The 22621-nt window shown below is 39.8% G+C and overlaps 1 protein-coding gene across 1 annotated transcript in view; it reads left to right on the top strand.

Moving 5' to 3' along the window:
• LOC129695445 (choline transporter-like protein 1) overlaps positions 1-11760 on the top strand; it is a 63290-nt gene extending 51530 nt beyond the window's left edge. The window contains exons 13-16 of the mRNA XM_055632403.1: positions 474-611; positions 1486-1722; positions 2170-2238; positions 8726-11760. Coding sequence (XP_055488378.1) covers positions 474-611; positions 1486-1722; positions 2170-2238; positions 8726-8749 — 468 coding nt within the window. The 3' untranslated portion in view covers positions 8750-11760. The remainder of the gene's footprint in view (positions 1-473; positions 612-1485; positions 1723-2169; positions 2239-8725) is intronic.
• The last annotated feature ends 10861 nt before the right edge of the window (positions 11761-22621 follow it).

Genomic DNA, 22621 nt, shown 5'->3' with positions numbered 1-22621 from the left:
TCTTTACTATATTGTTCTAATTTTATGATAACTAATTGGAAATTATAAATTGTACGGGATGCACTTCATAGAGAAATATGGGAACCTGATAAAGTGTAGGTTCTTGGGACCTCAAATTTGAACTTGAAAAAATTATTGCTCATGGGATAGATGTTGGAAGTTAAAGCCAGAGCATATGACAAAACTGAGAAAATGTGAGAGCATCTGATGAAAATGTGACAAAATATATCAAATGTGATGTGAAATGTTTATCACAAAAACAAGTCATGGGAGCAATTGGCACATAATGCAGTGTAAAATATAAACAAAGTCAGTTCCCCCCCCCCGAATGTCAACCTTGTACACTTGATTATTCCAATCTCAAACATACATTTATGAAGAACTTTTTCAAGTTGACACAGTCAAATTATTTTATTAAAGGAATATTTCATGAAGTACAGGTATTAATGGTTTTGAATGTTTTATATTGATAGAATGCATATATAGCATCAGCCATAAACGGTACCAGCTTCTGCACATCCGCCAAGGATGCTATCATGATTCTGGTGGAGAATGCACTGAGAGTGGCAGCAATTAATACAGTTGGTGATTTTGTGCTGTTACTGGGAAAGGTTTGTGAATTGTCTATTTTGGCTTTATTATTATATCTAATGAACTATTTGAAGATCCATCCTGATCTGCAGCATCCTGTGTAACTGTGAATCCCGTAATCTGAAAGTGAGGAGAAACAGAACTAACATTAGGCCAATGCTATTTCACCAAAACTGTAAGCGTATTGATGACCAAAACACGAGGATGCAGTGGAAGGGTGGAAAATACAGAATGCAAATGGATTTTTGTGGTTAATGGAATGTAACAGAGCTGGTGTTATGGTTCAGCATTTAACCTCTTTACATGAACCTCCTTCCCTATTTCTCACATCTCTAAATGTGCAGTCTTCCCCAGATGTGTTGCTCCTCCAATTCTGACCGCATCAATGACTAAATCTATTTACCCCATTATTGATGGCTCTGACTATCAATCCTGGAGTTTCCTCTCACCAACCTACTCTTTTCCACATCTTTCATTATCTTTTCCTCTGTTGGAGGAAGCTTTGAGGAGCATCCTAATCAAATATAACATTGGTCATCTGTCCTATTATCTCTTTCTAGAACTTGTTGTTAAGTGTTTTTGTGAAGCACCTGGGGTCAATTTGCTACATTGTTGGTTGCACTCGCATGGCATTTGACATATTTGAATTTAAGAATGAGTTGTTGAAACCTCCACTTTATTGATTTGCTTATGAACCATGCCATGATTTTGGAACGTTTAGTTTAGTTTTCTTTACTTTACAAATAAAAAAATTAAGATTTTCCTTTTCCTAAACTCGTACAACAATGTCTGCACTCAAATGCATACATTTAAACAGTTGTAAAATATTTCTGAGCCTTATTGTTTTCATATAATCCCGTTGGTTAATCTATTTCTATTCTGTTCTATTTTCAGCTCCTTATCGTATTTATCACAGGTTTTGTTGGTATAATACTACTCAACTATCAGCGAGATTATACAGTGTGGGTCCTGCCACTTATCATTATTTGCCTGTTTGCCTTCTTCGTGTCACATTGCTTCTTGTCCATTTATGAGATGGTGGTGGATGTCCTTTTCCTCTGCTTTGCGGTTGACTGCAAATACAATGATGGGAGTCCTGGACGAGAGTATTACATGGATAAAGGTTTAATGGTGAGTTAAAGAGAAAGTTCTTGTGTGGAACTTGATTGAAGGTTTTCCTGGAGATTTGTGTACGGAGATCTTGTACGGAGAAGTTTTTCATATTAGACCATGTTAAATATTTACTACTGTATCACAGATCTTCCATGAGTAACAAGTTGAAATAATGTAATGTTTCAGTGCTAACACATCTGCCCTCCCCCACTTATCATTAAACAAGATGAAACAAGCTGATTCTGTAGTCGCTCCCTTTTCAAAAAGTTAATTCATGTTGAGAATTGTGAGTTTTAATTTATTCAATATCGCATTCATCAACATAGCAATTCAAGTTTTGATTTAAATATTTAATAAACTTGCTAAAGGATTTCTGTGTGCATGCAGAAATGATCATATTTTGTTTGTTTATGGTCTTTTGCTTAATAGGAATCTTCAATACACTTGTTATGGTTTTTGTTTCAGGAATTCATGGATGATAGCAAGAAAGCAATGCGATCTGCCACTGGTAATGTGGCTGAAATGAGATCAATGGTAGGTAACAGTGAGGAATCGGCCATCCTCGAGGAGTTTCACTGTTACTACTTGTGTGTCTCTGTCTTTGTCGATTGGTCTCACTCTGGTGAAGTCTTTGCTTTGTGCATTACTCAGGATCTCCTGCTCTTCCTCTTTATCTATTTGCCAATCAGCTGGGTGGGAGTATTATTTTCCTTATTTCGTCCCCCCTTTGTGGCAGTTAGCTGAGATGGGACTGGGTAATAGTTTGATCTTTATGTGCTTTTTGACTGGCATTGAAGCCCAATGTCTACTCAACCTGCTGATAATTATTATTTATTCTTTCAACGGTATTGATAATTATTTTTAAATATTGTTTTATTTTGTAGTGGGGCCACTTCCATCATTATTGCCCTGATTAGTTAAATAACGATTTATTTTGGCAGGTTTGCACTTGCCCTGTCAGCTCTATAATCCCTGCTAAATCCCAATCAGTGGGACCATTAAGATTAAATAGAGGCATATTAAGGCGAACATATCTGGGAGGGTTGAGAATTGAAATGTATAAAGTTGCATGCTGTTGCACATCATTTTTTCAGGGTATTCCTGCTGGTAATGTATTTGCATTGCTTTGATTAAGTTGTTAAACATTAATTTTAAATCTAGGTCTGGAGCAATTAGCATAATGTGCACCCAGATCGCACTACAATGCACTTTTTTGGCTTTTTAAACCAATCAGGTATTTTCTTTATAAAAAAAATAAATAAAAAATTGCTAAGGAACAATAAATAACTGCAGAATGAGATGTTGAGTTCAGATAGCTGCACCCAGATTTCATAGAAAGATAGAAACATAGAAATTAGGTGCAGGAGTAGGCCATTCGGCCCTTCGAGCCTGCACCGCCATTCAATATGATCATGGCTGATCATCCAACTCGGTATCCCGTACCTGCCTTCGCTCCATACCCCCTGATCCCCTTAGCCACAAGGGCCACAGTCTAACTCCCTCTTAAATATAGCCAATGAACTGGCCTCAACTACCCTCTGTGGCAGAGAGTTCCAGAGATTCACCACTCTCTGTGTGAGTTCGAAAAATAAGCACACAAATAGGTTTGACCAGCAGTTTACTGACAATTAGTAAATTAATTTCTCATTTGTATGGTTAATGCTGCATTGTTTTCTTGGTGAAATATTTGCTTAATTTTGGGGTTAGTTGGTACATTGCTCTGAGATTTATTTTTTCACGAGTAGGGTTTGGTTTCATTTTGTAACTTTTTCTGAAGATGATAGATTTTTGGACATTGCGCTTTTCAAATGTTATTTTTGATGCACTGGAGATTTAATTATTTAAAAATATTATATTAACTTTGTTCACGAGAGCAATGATATTCAAAATTAATATGGTCTACACTTGTCTAATCTTTGCTGCTGCAGTGGAATTTTGGACGTTATGGAATTGTCCAATTATTGAATTATTCCATTATCTTGCTTTCTTCTGCTAATGCTTTTAAAGTTCTTTTTGTGTTGTGAATTAAACTAATTTCTAAATTGCTTTCTACCTTAATTTTCTTTTCATGTGTCACTGTATGTGATTCATTTTCATCTGTGTTTGGAGTAAGTGAACATTTTTTTTTCTGCTGGGTCTTTCTGAAAAAAAAGCTGTTTTAAAAAAAAAAAACAAAAAAAAAAACATTTTGAGGATTGAGATTTGTCAGTTTGAGAATTTGAGTAAATGCTTCCTCCAACAAAAGAGATTGAATTTGTATTTGGTTAATAAAGTCCACTTAATATGGGTCACATGGCAAGTAATTCACGGAACAAGATCTAACAATGCTAACATTTGCATTAACATGTACTCTGTTTTAATGCTACTGAGTGAGGGAAAAGAGTACTTTATTTTCCAGAGATAGACACAAAGTGCTGGAGTAACTCAGTGGGGCAGGCAGCCTCTCTGGAGAGAAGGAATGGGTGACGTTTCGGGTTGAGACCCTTCAGATGTCTTGACCCGAAACGTCACCCGTCCCTTCTTTCCACAGACGCTGCCTGTCTCACTGAGCTACTCCACCACATTGTGTCTATCTTTAGTTTAAACCAGCATCTGCAGTTCATTCTTACACTATTTTCCAGTATTTACTGATCTTTATTGTAAATATTAACTCCATGCTAATTCTAAGTGGCAACTGTGTGGAATTTACAATTTGCTTTGCATGGTTTTCAATGCGCATCACTCCCATTTATCTCTGGGATGAGATGAGCTTGTTAATGGCATGCACTATTCAGTGGCTTTGCAGTGATGCAAACAAGCAGAAGAGTAAAAGCACTGACCCAAAACAGTGCACAATTGCTGTAAAGAAAATGAAGATTATTTTAAAAGTTCAGTTGAGGGAGTTTGCTCCAAGGATGTTTGAGCTAGCAGATAATTTACAAAAGGTCTCCAGCATTAAACCAAGCATTTAATAGCCATGGTTAAAAAAAAAAAGTTGACTGATGCTAAACACATTCTATAACGGATCATAGAGTAGCCTTGCTTCAACCGTGATAAATGAGTAAAGTATTCTTTATTACTTTGCATAATGAGTTGCTTGTGTCCGACACTGTTGTTCCTCCAAAGTTAGGGTAAATGGATCAAAAATCATGTAGCTCCATTGGTTTGTCACTTGCAACATCAGTGCAGAGACATATCACATTATCTTGATTCTTCTATATTGTTTGGTGGCCAAATGTTGATGCACCTGATCGATTGAAGCTTTAATAATGTAAATTAACTATATTGACTAACACTAATAAAAAACACAAAACACACAGCTCCCCCTCCTCAAGCTAAACCTGAAATATAAACTATTGAACTAAAGATGTATGCCTAACCATAGCCAAGAGCCAAGGATATATTTTCAGAATTGTCATGTGCAGCTGAGGGTGTGGGGCAAGCAAGCTTGCAGGAATATAAAAACTGACCGTAAAAGCTTCTTTAGATATGTAAAAAGGAAAAGATTGGTAAAGACAAATATAGGTCACTTACTCTCAGAGACAGATTAATTTAGAATGGGGAAACAAGGAAATGGCAGTTAAACGAGTACTTTGGTTCTGTCTTCACTAAGGAAGACACAAACAATCTCCCTGTAATACTAGGGGACCGAGGATCTAATGGGAGGGAGGAACTGGAGGCAATTCACATTAGTCAGGAAATTGTGTTGGGTAAACTGTTGGGATTGAAAGCAGATAAATCTCCAGGGCCTGTTGGTCTGCATCCCAGAGGACTCAAGGAGGTGGCCCTAGAAATTGGTGATCATTCTCCAGCGTTCTCTCGACTCTGGCTACCCTCCAGTTCACTGGAACTTATCCAATGTAACTCTACTTTTTAAGAAAGGAGGGAGAGAGAAAATGGGGAATTATATACCAGTTAGCATTGCATCGATAGTGGGGAAGATGCTTGTCAATTATTGACTATTATAGCAGCGCGTTTGGAAAACAGGATCGGTCAAAGTCAGCATGGATTTATCAAGGAAAAATCATGCTTGTCTAATGTTCTGGAATTTTTTTGAGGATGTAATAAGTAGAATGGATAAGGGAGAGCCAGTGGATGTGGTGTATCTGGACTTTCAAAAAGCTTATGACAAGGTCCCACGCATGAGATTAGTGTACAAAATTAGAGCACATGGTATTGGGGGTAGAGTATTGACATGAATAGAGAACTGGTTGGCAGACAGGAAGCAAAGAGTAGGAATTAACGGGTCCTTTTCAGAATGGCAGGCAGTGACTAGTGGAGTGTCGCAAGGCTCGGTGCTTGGACTCCTGTTATTAACAATATATATCAATGATTTAGACGAGGAAATTAAATGTGACATCTCCAAGTTTGCGGATGACACAAAGCTGGGTGGCAGTGTAAGCTGCGATGAGGATGCTATGAGGTTGCAGGGTGACTTGGATAGGTTGGGTGAGTGGGCAGAAGCATCGCAAATGCAGAATAATGTGGATAAAAGTGAGGTTATCCACTTTGGTGGTAAGAATGGGAATGCAGATTACTATCTGAATGGTGTCAGATTAGGAATAAGGGAGGTGCAACGAGACCTGGGTCGGCTTGTACATCAGTCATTGAAAGTAAGCACGCACGTACAGGATGCAGTGAAGAAAGCTAATGGCATGTTGGCCTTCTTTGCGAGAGGATTTGAGTTTAGGAGCAAGGAAGTCCTCCTGCAGTTGTACAGGGCCCTGGTGAGACCGCACCTGGAGTATTGTGTGCAATTTTCGTTTCCTAATTTGAGGAAGGATATTATTGCTATTGAGGGAGTGAGACGTAGGTTCACCAGGTTAATTCCCGGGATGGCGGGACCAAAGATTTTATAGCAGAGCAAGATAGGCTACTCCTGCGAAATGCAATGGGCTGACATGTAGTACGCTATGGAGGGGATCCTGGGCATTTTTCCACGCCCATTTTAGCAACCTGAGCCTACCTTATCCGACCCGACTCGCAGTGTAATCAATGTTGCGGGGCAACAGTTTGTGTGGGTTAGATTCATAAATCTGTCAGTTCATACTTCTTGTCAAGAATAAAATTTGACTCTGGTAATTGTCTTTTTTTTAATGTTTTTTAAATCATTTCTTTTTAAATGGCTCACAGACAGTGTTTTGAGTTGATTTTGTAGTAACCGGAACCGACCCGACTCGCAGGGCAATTGACATTGCGGGGGAACTTTTTGTGTGTGATATAGGGTTAGATTCATAATTCTGTTAATTCTTGTTAAAGAATAAAATGTTTATAAACACACGTACATGAAAATTATATAAATGTATATAATCATATAACATACACAATTATATTCTGATCCAATAATGAACTTTATTTCAGACTAGACACGGGACATTAAATAAGAAACATTGTAAATAAGAAACATTGTAAACCTCCCCGCAACTTCACACACACTAGGCCTTATCCCCTCTCCCGCTGCCCCGGGCCGCGCACTCCCTCTCCCGCTGCCCCGGGCCCACGCACACCCTCTCCCGCTGCCCCGGGCCGCGCACACCCTCTCCCGCTGCCCCGGGCCGCGCACTCCCTCTCCCTGCTGAGGATCCAATCTTTGGCCGGAAGCAAGATGGCGGAACAAGATGGCGGAGGCAGGTTGCTAAAATGAGTCATAAAATCGCTCATGAATCCGCCCATGAGCGTTTACTACACGTTTGCGTGAGAGTAACCCATCTTGCTTCGCTATAAGATCTTTGGGCGGGACGGACATGATGAAAGAATAGGTTGACTGGGCTTGTATTCACTGGAATTTAGAAGGATGAGAGGAGGTCTTATATAGAAATAAAATTCTTAGAGGATTGAACAGGCTAGATGCAGGAAAAATGTTCCCGATGTTGGAGTCCAGAACCAGGGGTCACAGTTTAACAATAAGGGGTGGGCCATTTAGGACTGGGATCAGGAATAACTTCTTCACCAAGAGAGTTGTGAATCTGTGGAATTCTCTGCCACAGAAGGCAGTGGAGGTCAATTCACTGGATGTTTTCAAGATAGTCAGATTTAGCTCTTAGGGCTAAAGGAATCGAGGGATAGGGGGGGAAAAAACAGGAACGGGGTACTGATTTTAGATGATCAGCCATGATCACATTGAATGGCGGTGCTGGTTCGAAGAGCCGAATGGCCTACTGCTGCACCTATTTTTCAATGTTTCAGTATTTTAATAGAGTGTTAACCTAGGTTTCAACTCTGGAGTAAAAATTGAACCTAGAACTTTTCAACTCCATTGAGAGTTCTTCCCCCAAATCCATGAATAATATTTAATTTTGGATTTATTCCCCATGTTATGAACTGCATGAAAATGCCAAACCTGTAAGTAACTCGATATTGAAATAATACATTTCTTAAAATTTACATTGTTGAACGAAATCTATAACCAGCTCAAAACAAACCTTAATCAAGGTTTTAAATGTATATGGTATTAACGTTGCATAATCCATTGTAGATTATAATTCTAAAGTAAAAGGTATTTGTATTTTATAACTGTAAATTTTCTGCTTGATGAATTGTGTTCTGTGATTTGAGCAAACAGCTGGTTCCTTAGGGCTAATGCTTCCTGTAGTTAATTATCTTCAAATCATTTAGGAGCTTGCAAATTGGTTTATGTTTTTTGTATTGCAGTACTGACTACAGTTCAGAAATATCTAATTGTCTGCAAGGAACCTTGGAGATCTTGATATGCAAGGCCTTTTCTCAGTAATTTGACATATTATTTTGACGTAATATTTTTGGTTAATGAAATGGGGGCAAATGACTAAATATGAGCCAAAAGACTATTTAATCAACAGCTCTCCCATCAGTTTTGCGGGTGGGGGGAGTTGAGCGGTTGAAAACCTATTCACAAAATAGATATGGACAGAAAACAGCTTTTACATTTTTTGAGGTGTCCATTGTTGTGCAGAAGATTTGAAGGTGATTTCTTTATATTAAAAAAGTCGTGAGGAAAATATTTTTTTTAATTAAAAATATTATCTTTTCAAGTAGTCTAAGATTGCATGTTTGTCTTTTCTAGGCCTCTGGAGCTGGTAAAGCTTGATTTCAGGATATCTGTGGAGCGCAGGCAATACATCACCTTTGTACCTTTGTGCATTCCTATTAACCACAAAAGAAGGGAGTAAATCTTTTTTTTTTTGTTGTTTTGTTTAATAATGTGTTTGGAGGTTAATTTGATTTTAACCTTTTCTAATTAGAATGTTGCCAATTTGCAGTAACATGGAACTTGTTCAAAGCTGGGTTTAGCTGTATGACAGAAAATGTATATTAACATGCAGAGGAAGAATCTTATAACCATTTACTGCTTTGGAAAGTGACCATTTTTGTAACATTTTGCTTTATAGATATTATAATCATGCACTCATTTTGAATGCAGAACCTGCAGGATATTTTATATGAAAGCGGTGCTGTAGTACTTTTTAAAATAGCATAACGATATTTTAAATATTTGCTTCATTTGGCTTGCGTAGCACTTTGCAGTCCTGTTGCAACATTCCTTTGAAACTGCTATGCTAAAAAAACTCAGGATGAAACTGTCACCTTTCAATAACTTGTCAGGGAAACTATTAAACCTTGGGTTTCTATAAATGGATGTAACTAAATATAGTATGCGGGGATGTTTTGCATGCAGGATGAAAGATTGGTCACAGAATGTGTAGTCTTGAATCTGGGCTTTACTCGGCTCCTGCTGCGGGGATCATTCAACAGGAAGATGAAGCACTAGAGATCAAAACATTTTGTTTGTTATTTGGCCTCCACTGAGAGAGCTGACCACAACTAAGAAAGTAGATGAGGCCCATAGTTATCATTGGTGCCTCTGAGTTAGAGGTTGGGAGAATGATTAGTTGTCTTTTGATTGCTGGTTGTCACCCAGAGACACAGAGGAAGGAGCTTATGGATGTTGGACAAGTTTAATTGGATGATGTAGCTTGCCCTCAGATGCCTGAGGAACTAAATCCTATCGGGTCTAGGGAAGGAAGATTTGTATTTATAGTACAGCAGCAAATTTCATTTGGGAAAGTGCTGAACTTGCACATTTTATTTATATTGCCATTTGGTAAATAGAGCGAGGTATAGCTGTGGGAGAGCTGGCAGTTTGGGGCGATGGTGTTGGATGTGTTGCGAGGTGGAATGATAGCCATAAAGTTTGCAATAAAGACTGGGAATAGTGGAGATATTGAGGTCATGCAGCATCTCTGGGGATCACTGCCTGACCTGAGTTTATCCAATATTTTCCGTTAAATGCAAATTTGGTTTAGTGCCAGATGACGGTTGAGCCGTTATTAACATCAAATTCCATTTACTTTATCATCTAAAGTGTGTTTTGTTCCCTCTTAGTTTCCAAGATAATAATGCAAAAAAAAAAAGTCACAACTTATGTTGCAACGTCCATAACACTTGCTTGAAATTATCAGGTCTTTGAATTATAGGTTTCTTGACATTGCCCCTAACTCAGCTGATTAGTAAGTCTGGAGTTTATTAGATTGCCAGAGTCAGGTCACTGTCTGTGTGTTGTGAATAAAATTATATTACTGGCACCCTGATAAGTTGAACCACCACTATTAGTGTGTTGTAAGGCTTTAGCTAGGACGGGTGGTACAAAATCCATAGGGTCATATGCATTGTGCACCTATCTATCCTATAATGTAGTGTCTCCTGCAGCAAAATCCTAAACTTACTGAAGGACGTTATAGTTAGCCTTGTTAATCATGTTCAAAATCTGCTACTTCATTCCTGCCAATCCAATCACAATTGTCCTATGAATACATCTAATAATTAGAAAACCAATAAGTACTGAACAAAATGGTGAGAATCATTTTGATAGAAGATAAGAGATAAAGCAAAATTAGATGTCATAGAAATCCGAAACCGATTTAAGACTGTCCAAAGAGGAGAAAAGTATAGAATAAATAAATGCATTTGTAATAAATAAAGAGTCAATTGTAATAAATAAAGAGTAATAAATAAATACATTTGTGGGGAAACTGGACACGCACATGAAGAAGGTTACACTGGTAGATTTAGACAAGGCTATACTAGAAAGGGCTTGAATGGAGCATTAACAGGTTAATTGCCTGCTTCCATGTTGTACACCCTACGTAATCAAATATACTCGGGGCTTTATAAAGATTTAGTTAACTTTTAGTCATTTGCATGTGATTCCAAAATTGTATTGTAGAGCCTTTTCAAAAAGGAAGAGATGCAACAACTGCTGCAGTGTATTAGTGCAACTCCAAAGTGAATTTGTAATAACTAGAGTGTAAGGTTATGTCAGTTTTCTTTTCTCTTCATTTGTATTGCTGGGAATTGGCGTCACTTGTTGCCATAGTAAACCATTGATTGTTGTTGCACTTTTGAAGCAAAAGCTGAATGGTTGATAAAAATGTGTGAAACTAAATTATCTATCTGTACTGTTCATCCATCTTTTGTGAAATCAGATGCCCAGTCAGTTCATTGTGTACCCTTGATGAAATTTGATTTTTTTTTTTTTTTTTTAAATTGGTGATAAAACCTTCGGTTTAAAGGAAGCTTCAAAACAACTTTTTAAGGGACCAAACTGAATTGACGTCCATGCTAACTTTTTAATTTAAAATTTTTAATCTCAAAACTTGCTGACTTCATATGGTAGTGACTCGAGTCAAATAATTATGTCTGTAGTTGGCAAAAATTTGAAGGGTATTTGACCTGTATCTAGGTCCATTGGAAGATTTTGTACTCTGTAAGCTGTCTGGTCTACTTTCATGGGTTCTTGCAATTATAAAGCCATGAGTTTAAAACATAGTTCAAAGTCTGTTACCATGTTCATTAAAACACCTGGAATACGCTATTGACCAAATAGTTGGAAAATGCTCAGGGCGAGTTCTCTTCAATGTGCCATTGGCAAATCCTACAGAGAATTGTGTTGTGTATTTCTTGCATTGGCTGTTGTCTGCTGTCACTAGCTACTGTGCTCCACTAACTGAGATTTTTTTTAATATCATGTAGTTGATTCCTGATGTATCATTTTTTTAACATTTGTACATTAAAATTTTAATAAAATTGCGATGACTTGTTTATTATTATCTACAAAAATATTGACATGATTTATTTTGTGTAAGAACCTTTTTTTTAAAAAAAAAAAAAAAAAAACTGGCTACTTTATCCCCACCATTTAAAATGCGAGGAAAATTGGATCCCAGCAAATTATCTTCGTTTCAGGCCTTTTTTTATTTTGTCATCTGTTCCAACCAAAGCAATTACCTTTACAGTTATAGTTTTCCAGTTGATATATTAACAGTTTTTAGAATAAAAACACACACAAGATAAGTGCCTGGGGTAAAGGCTAATTGAAACAAATTCCTGATACGTTGCTATATTCCACCATCTCTCAGCATTGATGTATCGGTCACTGTAGAATGTGAAGGAATGTATTAGTGTGTAACTAGTTATCTTATCTAAAGATGGACACAAAATGCTGGAGTAACTCAGCGGGACAGGCAACATCTCTGGTGTGGAACAGGCGACGTTTCGGGTCGAGACTAGTTTTTCTAGTTATCTCATCTGGCAGCTGCTCATTAAATTTTGCCCCAAATCTGTCTTTTTGGATCTTTTCCACTAATTGGCTTCCCGATTGTTTCATTTATATCAGTTACTGTTATGCTGTTCGGCACTCAAGATACATTGCCAGGATTTATCCCCAAAATGGTTTCATATTGTGGTTTGAACAAACAGGAATCGGATTATAATTTAGTTTTGTTTGTGTAATTGTAAATCAAATTGGCATGAAGGTATCTACAAATGAGCCTTTAAGTGTTGTTTGGCTGTAATTTTTGATTTTGCAAATGGTGCGACGGGAAATTGTGGCATTTTCTAATCCACTAGCAGATTTGCCTGAGACAAGCATGAAATTTCCAAATACCTAAACATTTCCATCAGCACTCGCTGAAAAGACCATCCAATCTAACCATTGATTTTACAATAAAATTATTACCATTTAAAGTATAAGCACACATAGGTGGTGGGGAAGATACTGGAGTCAATTATAAAAGATGAGATAGCCGAACATTTGGATAGCAGTAACAGGATCGGTCCGAGTCAGCATGGATTTACGAAGGGGAAATCATACTTGACTAATCTTCTGGAATTTTTTGAAGATGTATCTAGGAAAATGGACAAGGGAGAGCCAGTGGATCTTGTGTACCTGGAATTTCAGAAAGCATTTTATAAGGTCCCACATGGGAGATTAGTGGGCAAGATTAGGGCACATGCTATTGGGGATAGAGAGCTGACATGGATAGAGAAGTGGTTGGCAGACAGGAAACAAAGAGTAGGGATTAACGGGTTCCTTTCAGAATGGCAGGCAGTGACTAGTGGGGTACCGCAAGGCTTGGTGCTGGGACCGCAGCTATTTACAAAATACGGCAATGATTTAGATGAAGGGATTCAAAGTAACATTAGCAAATTTGCAGATGACACAAAGCTGGGTGGCAGTGTGAACTGTGAAGAGGATGCTATGAGAATGCAGGGTGATTTGGACAGGTTGGGGGAGTGGGCAGATGCATGGCAGATGAAGTTTAATGTGAGGTTATCCACTTTGGTAGCAAAAACAGGAAGGCAGATTACTATCTAAATGGCGTCAAGTTGGGAAAAGTGGAATTACAACGGGATCTGGGGGGTCCTTGTACATCAGTATGATAGTAAGCATGCAGGTACAGCAGGCAGTGAAGAAAGTAAATGGCATGTTGGCCTTTATAACAGGAATCGAATATTGGAGCAAAGATGTCCTTCTGCAGTTGTACAGAGCCCTAGTGAGACCACACCTGGAGTATTGTGTGCAGTTTTGGTCCGCTAATTTGAGGAAGGACATTCTTGCTATTGAGGGAGTGCAGCGTAGGTTTACAAGGTTAATTCCCGGGATGGCGGGACTGTCATATGCTGAGAGAATGGAGCAGCTGGGCTTGTACACTCTGGAGTTTAGAAGGATGAGAGAATATCACATTGAAATATCAAATATTGTTAAGGGCTTGGACACGTTAGAGGCAGGAAACATGTTCCTGATGTTGGGTGAGTTAAGAACTAGGGGCCACAGTTTAAGAATAAGGAGGAAGCCATTTAGAACGGAGACGAGGAAACACTTTTTCTCACAGAGAGTGGCGAGTCTGTGGAATTTTCTGCCTCAGAGGGCAGTGGAGGCGAGTTCTCGAGATGCTTTCAAGAGCGAGCTAGATAGGGCGCTTAAAAATAGCGGAGTCAGGGGATATGGGGAGAAGGCAGAAACGGGGTACTGATTGGGGATGATCAGCCATGATCACATTGAATGGCGGTGCTGGGGCCGAATGGCCTACTCCTGCATCTATTGTCTATTGTCTATAATATATAACACTGTGCACACTGCATCTTATTGTAGGTCAAATAATTTTATACATGTGTATCTTATTCATGTGCACACAACAATAATAGTTACAGTTTGAAATTAAATCTGACCATGTGCCTAGAATATAATAATCCTTACCTCAACTCGTTTATCATCGATGCAGGACTTTTAAAATGGCATTATAATAATGGCAATGTACAGCCACTGTTAAGTCGGGTCCGATATGCAGCAATACAGCATAGGATTGGCTGCAACAAGAATTAGTACAGGGTCCTCTGCTTTCTGCACAGTTGATTTCACGAACAACAAGTAACAAGTAGCCTTTATTGTCATTCAGACCTTGCAGTCTGAACAAAATGTTGTTGCCTTGCAGTCCTACATATAGTAAAAATGGCAAAACACACAATAAACACAAATTAACATCCACCACAGTGAGTTCACCAGGCACCTCCTCACTGTGGTGGAAGGCAAAAGTCTTAAGTCTTTGTCTCATCCCTTCTTATTCTCCCTCTGCGCCGAGGCCGCTGCCGCTCTCCCAGCCGCTGCTGTCGTCCACTGGGTCCACGGTCGGGTCGAGTGGCCGCTGCTGCCAGAACGTGCCCCAGCTCCGAGGCCAGGTCGCCGCTGCTCCAGCTCCGATGCCGTGTGGCCGCTGCCGCTGCCACCGCTCCGAGGTCAGACCGACGCTGTCACTGTCCCAGTTCCGAGGCCAGGTCGCCGCCGCTGCTGCCGCCGCCCCAGCCGCTGCTGCCGCCGTCCCAGCTCCGATGCCGGGCGGCCGCTGCTGCTGTCCCAGCTCCGAGGCCAGGCTGTCGCTGCTGCTGCTGCCGTCCCAGCTCCGAGTTCTGCTGCCGCAGCCCGCCGCTGCCGCTGTCCCCAGCTCCGCCATTAGGCCTCGGCGCAGGCGGAGACGGGGGATTCGACAAAATAAGTTGCATCCCCCGAAGGAAGAGACCAAAAACGTGTCCTCGCCCCCCCCCCCCCCCCCCCCCCCCATACACAACATGATAAACCAAAAATCAACTAAACAGGACAAAAGAACAACACAAAAAAAGAAAAGAAAAAAACAGACAGACTGCAGGCGAGCCACAGCTGCTAAGGCAGCGCCGCCATCGTGGATGAATCTGGTTTAATGTATCTAAACCTAAGAGATCCAAGTTTGCTGATGATACATTTGGTAGAAAAGAGGTATGAAAATTATACAACAAATAATAAATAATTGTAGAAACAGAAAATAGGTGCAGGAGTAGGCCATTCAGCCCTTCGAGCCTGCACCGCCATTCAATATGATCATGGCTGATCATCCAACTCGGTATCCTGTACCTGCCTTCTCTCCATACCCCCTGATCCTTTTAGCCACAAGGCCCACATCTAACTCCCTCTTAAATATAGCCAATGAACTGGCCTCAACTACCTTCTGTGGCAGAGAATTCCACGGATTCACCACTCTCTGTGTGAAAAATGGTTTAAAAAAATCTCGGTCCTAAAAGACTTACCCCTTATCCTTAAACTGTGACCCCTTGTTCTGGACTTCCCCAACATCGGGAACAATCTTCCTGCATCTAGCCTGTCCAACCTCTTAAGAATTTTGTAAGTTTCTACAAGATCCCCCCCCCCCCTCAATCTTCTAAATTCTAGCGAGTACAAGCCAAATCTATCCAGTCTTTCTTCATATGAAATTCCTGCCATCCCAGGAATCAGTCTGGTGAACCTTCTCTGTCCTCCCTCCATGGCAAGAATGTCTTTCCTCAGATTAGGAGACCAAAACTGTACACAATACTCCAGGTGTGGTCTCACCAAGGCCCTGTACAACTGCAGTAGAACCTCCCTGCTCCTATACTCAAATCATTTTGCCGACACTACTTTCAATGACTGGTGTACCATGACACCCAGGTCTCGTTGCATCTCCCCTTTTCCTAATCGGCCACCATTCAGATGATAGTCTACTTTCCTGTTCTTCCCACCAAAGTGGATAACCTCACATTTATCCACATTATACTGCATCTGCCATGCATTTGCCCATTCACCCAACCTATCCAAGTCACCTTGCAGCCTCCTAGCATCCTCCTCACAGCTAACACTGGCCCCCAGTTTCGTGTCATCCGCAAACTTGAAGATGTTGCATTCAATTCCCTCGTCCGAATCATTAATATATATTGTAAATAGCTAATGTCCCAGCACTGAGCCTTGCGGTACCCCACTAGTCACTGCCTGCCATTCTGAAAAGGACCCGTTTACTCCTACTCTTTGCTTCCCGTCTACCAGCCAGTTCTCTATATACCGTGTGCTTTAAGTTTGCATTGTGAGGTTATTTGCATTGGCAAGGTGACAAAAATATTCTGTAGTAGTGCATTAGCCTATGTTGCTAAGAAGTTGAATAGGAATCTTATTGCTCATGGAATTAGGTGGGTTAATTTGAGATTTGTATAGTTTTGGTGGCCAGGCTTAAAGAATGATCTGTTTGTTTTGGAGTGGTGCAATATGAACTTACTGGATTGATTCCTAGGGATGGAGTTTACCTTTAAAGTATTATCACATCCACTCTGCAGCTATCTAAATAAATGGTATTACACATCCATGTTTAGCAGAATGGTCTAGCAGATACTACAGTGTCCCACATAATGTTTGGGACAAAGACCCATTATTTATTTATTTGCCTCTGTACTCCACAATTTGAGATTTGTAATAGAAAAAAATAACATGTCGTTAAAGTGCACATTGTCTTTTTTTTTTAATCTTGACAATGTTTATACATTTTGGTTTAACCATGTAGAAATTATAACAGTGTTTATACATAGTTCCCCCATTTCAGGGCACCATAATGTTTGGGACACAGCAATGTCATGTAAATGAAAGTAGTCATGTTTAGTATTTTGTTGCATATCCTTTGCATGTAATGACTGCTTGAAGTCTGCAATTCATGGACATCACTAGTTGCTGGGTGTCTTCTCTGGTGATGCTCTGCCAGACCTGTATTGCAGCCATCTTTAGCTTATTGCTTGTTTTGGGGGCTAGTCCCCTTCAGTTTACTCTTCAGCATATAAAAGGCATGCTCAATTGGGTTCAGATCAGGTGATTATCTTGGCTATTCAAGAATTGACCATGTGTTAGCTTTGAAAAACTCCTTTGGTGCTTTAGCAGTATGTTTGGGATCATTGTCTTGCTGTAGAATGAGCCGCCGGCCAATGAGTTTTGAGGCATTTGTTTGAACTTGAGCAAATGGGATGTGTGTATACACTTCAGAATTCATTACATTACTACCATATGCAGTTGTATCATCAATGATGATAAGTAAGCCAGTACCTTTAGCAACCATGCATGTCCAGGCCATAACACCCCCACCACAGTGTTTAACAGGTGATGTGGTATACTTTGAATCTTGGGCAGTTCCTTCTCTCCTCCATACTTTGTTCTTGCCAATGCTCTGATGTAGTTAATCTTTGTCTAATCTGTCCACAAGACCTTTTTTCCAGATCTGTGATTGTTCTTTTAAATACTTCTTGGCAAACTGTTACCTGGCCATCCTATTTTTGTGGCTAACCAGTGGTTTGCATCTTGCAGTGTAGCCTCTGTATTTCTGTTCATGAAGTCTTCTGCGGACAGTGGTCATTGACAAATCAACACCTGACTCCTGAAGAGTGTTTCTATCTGTCGGGCAGGTGTTTGGGGATTTTTCTTTATTATAGAGAGAATTCTTCTGTCATCGGCTGTGGAGGTCTTCCTTGGCCTGCCAGTCCCTTTGTGATTAGTAAGTTCACCAGTGTTCTCTTTCTTCTTAATGATGTTCCAAACAGTTGATTTTGGTAAGCCAAAGATTTGGCTGATGTCTCTAATAATTTTATTCTTGTTTCTCAGTCTCATAGTGGATGCTTTGACTTTCATTGGCACAATTTTGGTCCTCATGTTAATAAACAGCAGTAAGTTTCCAAAGGTGATGGAAAGACTGGAGGAAATATTAGTTGCTGAGAGTTCTCTTATACCTGCATTAAGGAGGCAATTAAATACACCTGAGCAATTACAAAGACCTGTGAAGCCATGTGTCCCAAACATGGTGCCCTGAAATGGGGGGACTATGTATAAACACAGCTGTAATTTCTACATGGTGAAACCAAAATGTATAAACATAGCCTTTAATAAAATCTGACATTGTGGACTTTAACCACATGTGATTTTTTTTTCTATTGCAAATCTCAAATTGTGGAGTACAGAGGCAAATAAATAAATGATGGGTCTTTGTCCGAAACATTATGGGGGGCATTGTAATCCTATTTTGTATCATAAGATCGGGAAGCCTGATTGGGCTTGTAGAGTTGATAGTTATTCCTCCACTTAGAATATAGATCATTGGTTTTGTGCTTTTCTTTTGAGCAGCTTCTTGTGGGATCACACCCTCCCCACTTCACCCTAATGGGAATTGGGACTAGTTGTTGAATTCAGACTTGAATGTGCCAAAAATTCAAAGGCCATCAGCCAACCATTGTAAAAAGTGAAGACTGATCAATTGTACGAAGCGAGTTCCTTAGAACAAAATGAAAAGAGAATAATATCTCAATAGAGTGTGCCAAAAAATAATGAAAGGACATAAAATCCATTGTAGGCCTTGGGCTTAAAAAAATGAATTTTCAAAGAATCATTAGTACATAATTAAATCTGACAATGTACATGGCTTAATTATATCTCAAATGAGTTGGTAACAGTTTCTAGCTGAAGGTCGGTATTTTAAACACAAAGTATAGAATAATTTTTTTTGTAACCTATATAAATTAATCAAGGATACATTTTATGCTGATTTATCAATTTGTTCTTCATTGTGAAGGACATAAGTTTATTAAGCCAATTTATTGAATTTCTGTTCTTAAAACTCATATTTTCAGTATCTTCATAATTAGTGTTCAGCACAGAATGAATATAATACATTTCATTGCCAACAATGTTTTAAAGTTGTACTAAATCCCAGATGCCTTAATAAAATGCATGGTCAATTTGTAGAACCAAAGTATTTTACTAAACTTTGTGCAAAATACATTGTCGAGTATCATCCATTTGCTCATTTTTTTTTAGTAAATTATATTGCTGATTATATTTCAAAACAAAATATGCTTATTAACTGTAAAATGCTTTAGAAAGTGTGTAAAAAGTTCCAGTATCGATGTTGAACGTTTTGAGGGTTTTTAGGTAATGGGACCTTGAATGTTAATGCAAATTATCTGAAGCTCGGCTGTTGGGAGGTTTCATTTTCCACAGTTGCCAGTTATAAGAGGCATTTTTGTTTGTTGATCAGCACCCTCTTCCACACACCGTTCTTTATGGAGCTTTGGGAACTAGTTATGTGAAGTTTTCACTTGACACAAAATCAGAGGACAGCGGCACAATGACTGTGATGTTCCAACAAGTCATTGGAGCATTATTGAACAATCTCTTGTTGGGATGGCAGTCACATAAATTGTGAAATGTATGCAACTTGTACAATTTATAGAACAAATAGCTGGTTCTGTGTTAAAATACTGTATAATAAAGCCCAGATTCAAACCCTTTGCTGACTCCAACATCCTTTGGAATCCCGAGCTGATGAAGAAAATTGATGTAGTGTTTTGAAAGAACAGTTGTGTACAGTAAGCTCCCATACACCCAGGGGCTGACTGGTTTTCTTCCAAGCCATTCTCTAGTGATTTCATAGCTACAGAAAAACTTTTTCTACTGAGTCAATGTAAGTGCTTGATTCTAAAGTATTCTTCTGAACTTGGAGAGCTTTTATTTGTCTTAAAAATTAAGTATTTCGTGATTATTATGTAAGCAATTTAATGTCAGACATACATTGCTCAATGAAGTTTAAATTATTGTCAATGTATTTATTAATATGATTGAGGATTGACAGAGGACTTTTCGTATTGATGCAGAAATGTATAAATTTGAGCATTACACAAGGATCTAAGCACATAGTCTAAGCACTTTAGTGAATCCTAAGAGAGTCCTCTTTCACATAATACATCAAAATAAAATTTACCATTAAATGGAAGGTCTGATGGCAGTGGATGGGGGAGTTTTCTTAGAGTGGCATTTGCAATATCCCTTGGCCTGTAATCATCGGTTTCAAAAGATGAAAAAGCAAATGAGAGGAAAGTCATTCGAAGGGTATTTGGTATTTGTTCACATGTAACAAGAGAGAGTGAAAGACATTATTTGCATGCTTCCCTGTCAAATCATAACATACATGATTACAATCGGGCCACAAACAAGTATATCAGGCAGAACAAAGAGAAAAATCACCAGAGCGCCAAATATAGTGTAACAGCAACAGAGAGGATGCAAATAAGTGGACTGGAGATGGAATGTTGGAAGGAGACGTGACTGGAATCTAAATTGCTCGGCAGGTAAGCAGCGTGGACCATTTGGGTCAAAGAGATAACACCTGGTTAGCAAGCTGCATCATTTCACTAAGACTTGGAGATGTTGCAAAAATCATCACTTTTGCTTTTTGTTACAAATGTATTTTCAATTTAAAAATCGACCACTTTTTTAGTTTAGGTTAGAGATGCAGCTTGGAAACAGCCCAACGATCACCGTACATTAGCATTATCCTACACCCTAGGGACAATTTACAATTTTTACCAAAGCCAGTTAATCTACAACCCAGTATGCCTTTTGAGTGGGAGGAAACCAGAGCTCCTGGTGTCAGGATCAAACCCAAATCTCTGGTGCTGTTAGGCCACTGTGCTGCCCTTTTGTCAAGTATATCTCACATAAAGGAGCTTGGTTCCTATATAAAAATCTAATTCCATTTGGGATGGCTCCATGCCTTCACTGTAACTATGAGCAACTATCTGTTGACTTCATATCGGAACAGTTCTTGCACCAGTGATCCACAGTGCAATCGAACATTAATATCCACGCTCAGTGGAAATATGCACTGTGATGCGTGATAATTGAAAATAATTTAAAAAAAAATTGAATGCTGCTTATTCTGTCAAAAATAAATGAAAATTATAGAATGAGAAACAAAATTGACAAGCAAGGTGACATGCACCCATAAAAAACAGCAGATTGCTTCTCAGTCTCATGGGATTATACGCAAAAAGCTCTCTTAGTGCAATTGAATGCTGCAAGTGCACATACTTTTGTTTCACATCCAAGAATGTATTCAATATTAATAAGGTCATTTTAATTTGCAGATGCAAATAAAACTTTGTGCCGTTGCATCACAAGCGGGAAATATTCACACTGGGTTCAAACTTAGTCATTAACTGGATTGTGTTGTACTTAGCATTTAGTTGGAGGTGAGAACAAATGGGCAAATTGGTTCCAAGATGGCAGCGCGCACAGTCGCAGCGGCCCCTCGGGAGATAGTCGCAGCATTTAAAAGTGAGTGTTGTGTGTTTTGTCCAGTCTGTCCAAGATATATGTACTGCAGGAACATGCTCCTAAACATCGGGGCAAACCACGGTAGTAGTACAGGCGCGTTTTGGTGCGATTTAGACCAAATACGCCGCTATGGACTACTACTACCGGCTGCGAAGCCAAACATATCGGCCACAGATATGACTACAACCGGAGAGAGGAGGCGGGAGAGGAGAGAGAGGAGGAGGAGGAGACGCAAGCGGTGTGAGAGGAGGCAGAAACGGGGTAAAAGAGCAGGCTCTTACACGAGGCGGAGACGGGGGAAAAGAGCAGGCATTCACGCTAGGCTAACAGCTAACCCCACCCGACCTGCAGTGCCCTCGCTTCTCCTCTCTAATGTTCGCTCCCTGGACAACAAACTTGACGAACTGCGTCTTCTCAGGACAACATACAGGGATATAAGAGACTGCAGTGTGTTTGTTTTCACGGAATCATGGCTCCATGGCAATATCCCGGACACGGCAATACAGCTGGAGGGAATGACATAATTCCGTGCGGACAGAGAGGCAGCTAGCTCTGGTAAGAGCCGAGGTGGAGGCCTGTGCTTGTACATAAACAAGGACTGGTGTGTGAACGCTACGATAGCCGGGAAACACTGCTCTCCGCTGATAGAATTCCTCATCGTGAAATGTCGGCCTTTCTATCTGCCGAGGAAAGTCTCCGTTGTTTTTGTTGTGGCTGTATATGTTGCACCAAGTGCAAATGTAAATTCTAAGGCCAACGAAGCACTGGGAGCTCTGCATGACGCCATCAGTGAGTTCCAGACCAAATATCCTGATAGCTTCATTGTGGTGGCTGGGGATTTTAATCACACCAGCCTTAAGACTGTGCTCCCAAAATTCAAGCAATATGTGGATTTTGAGACCAGGGGAGAGAACATCTTGGACTTGGTTTACACCAACACCCCAGAGGCTTACAAGGCAGCCCCACGCCCTCACCTGGGCCACTCGGACCACATTTCAGTGTTTTTAACACCAGCCTACAGACCTCTGCAAAAACAAGTCAGAGCGGAGAGAAAACACACCAGGGTCTGGCCAGAGGGAGCAGCCTCAGCACTGCAGGATTGCTTCCTGCACACTGACTGGGATGTGTTCAGGACAGCAGCATCCTATGATGACCTCATCAACATCGAGGAGTACGCAGAGACTGTAACCAGTTACATTGCCA

Source organism: Leucoraja erinacea, chromosome 3, assembly GCF_028641065.1.
Source record: "Leucoraja erinacea ecotype New England chromosome 3, Leri_hhj_1, whole genome shotgun sequence".
In the NCBI taxonomy this organism is placed as follows: Eukaryota; Metazoa; Chordata; class Chondrichthyes; order Rajiformes; family Rajidae; genus Leucoraja; species Leucoraja erinaceus.
This window is presented reverse-complemented; position numbering and strand designations above follow the sequence as displayed.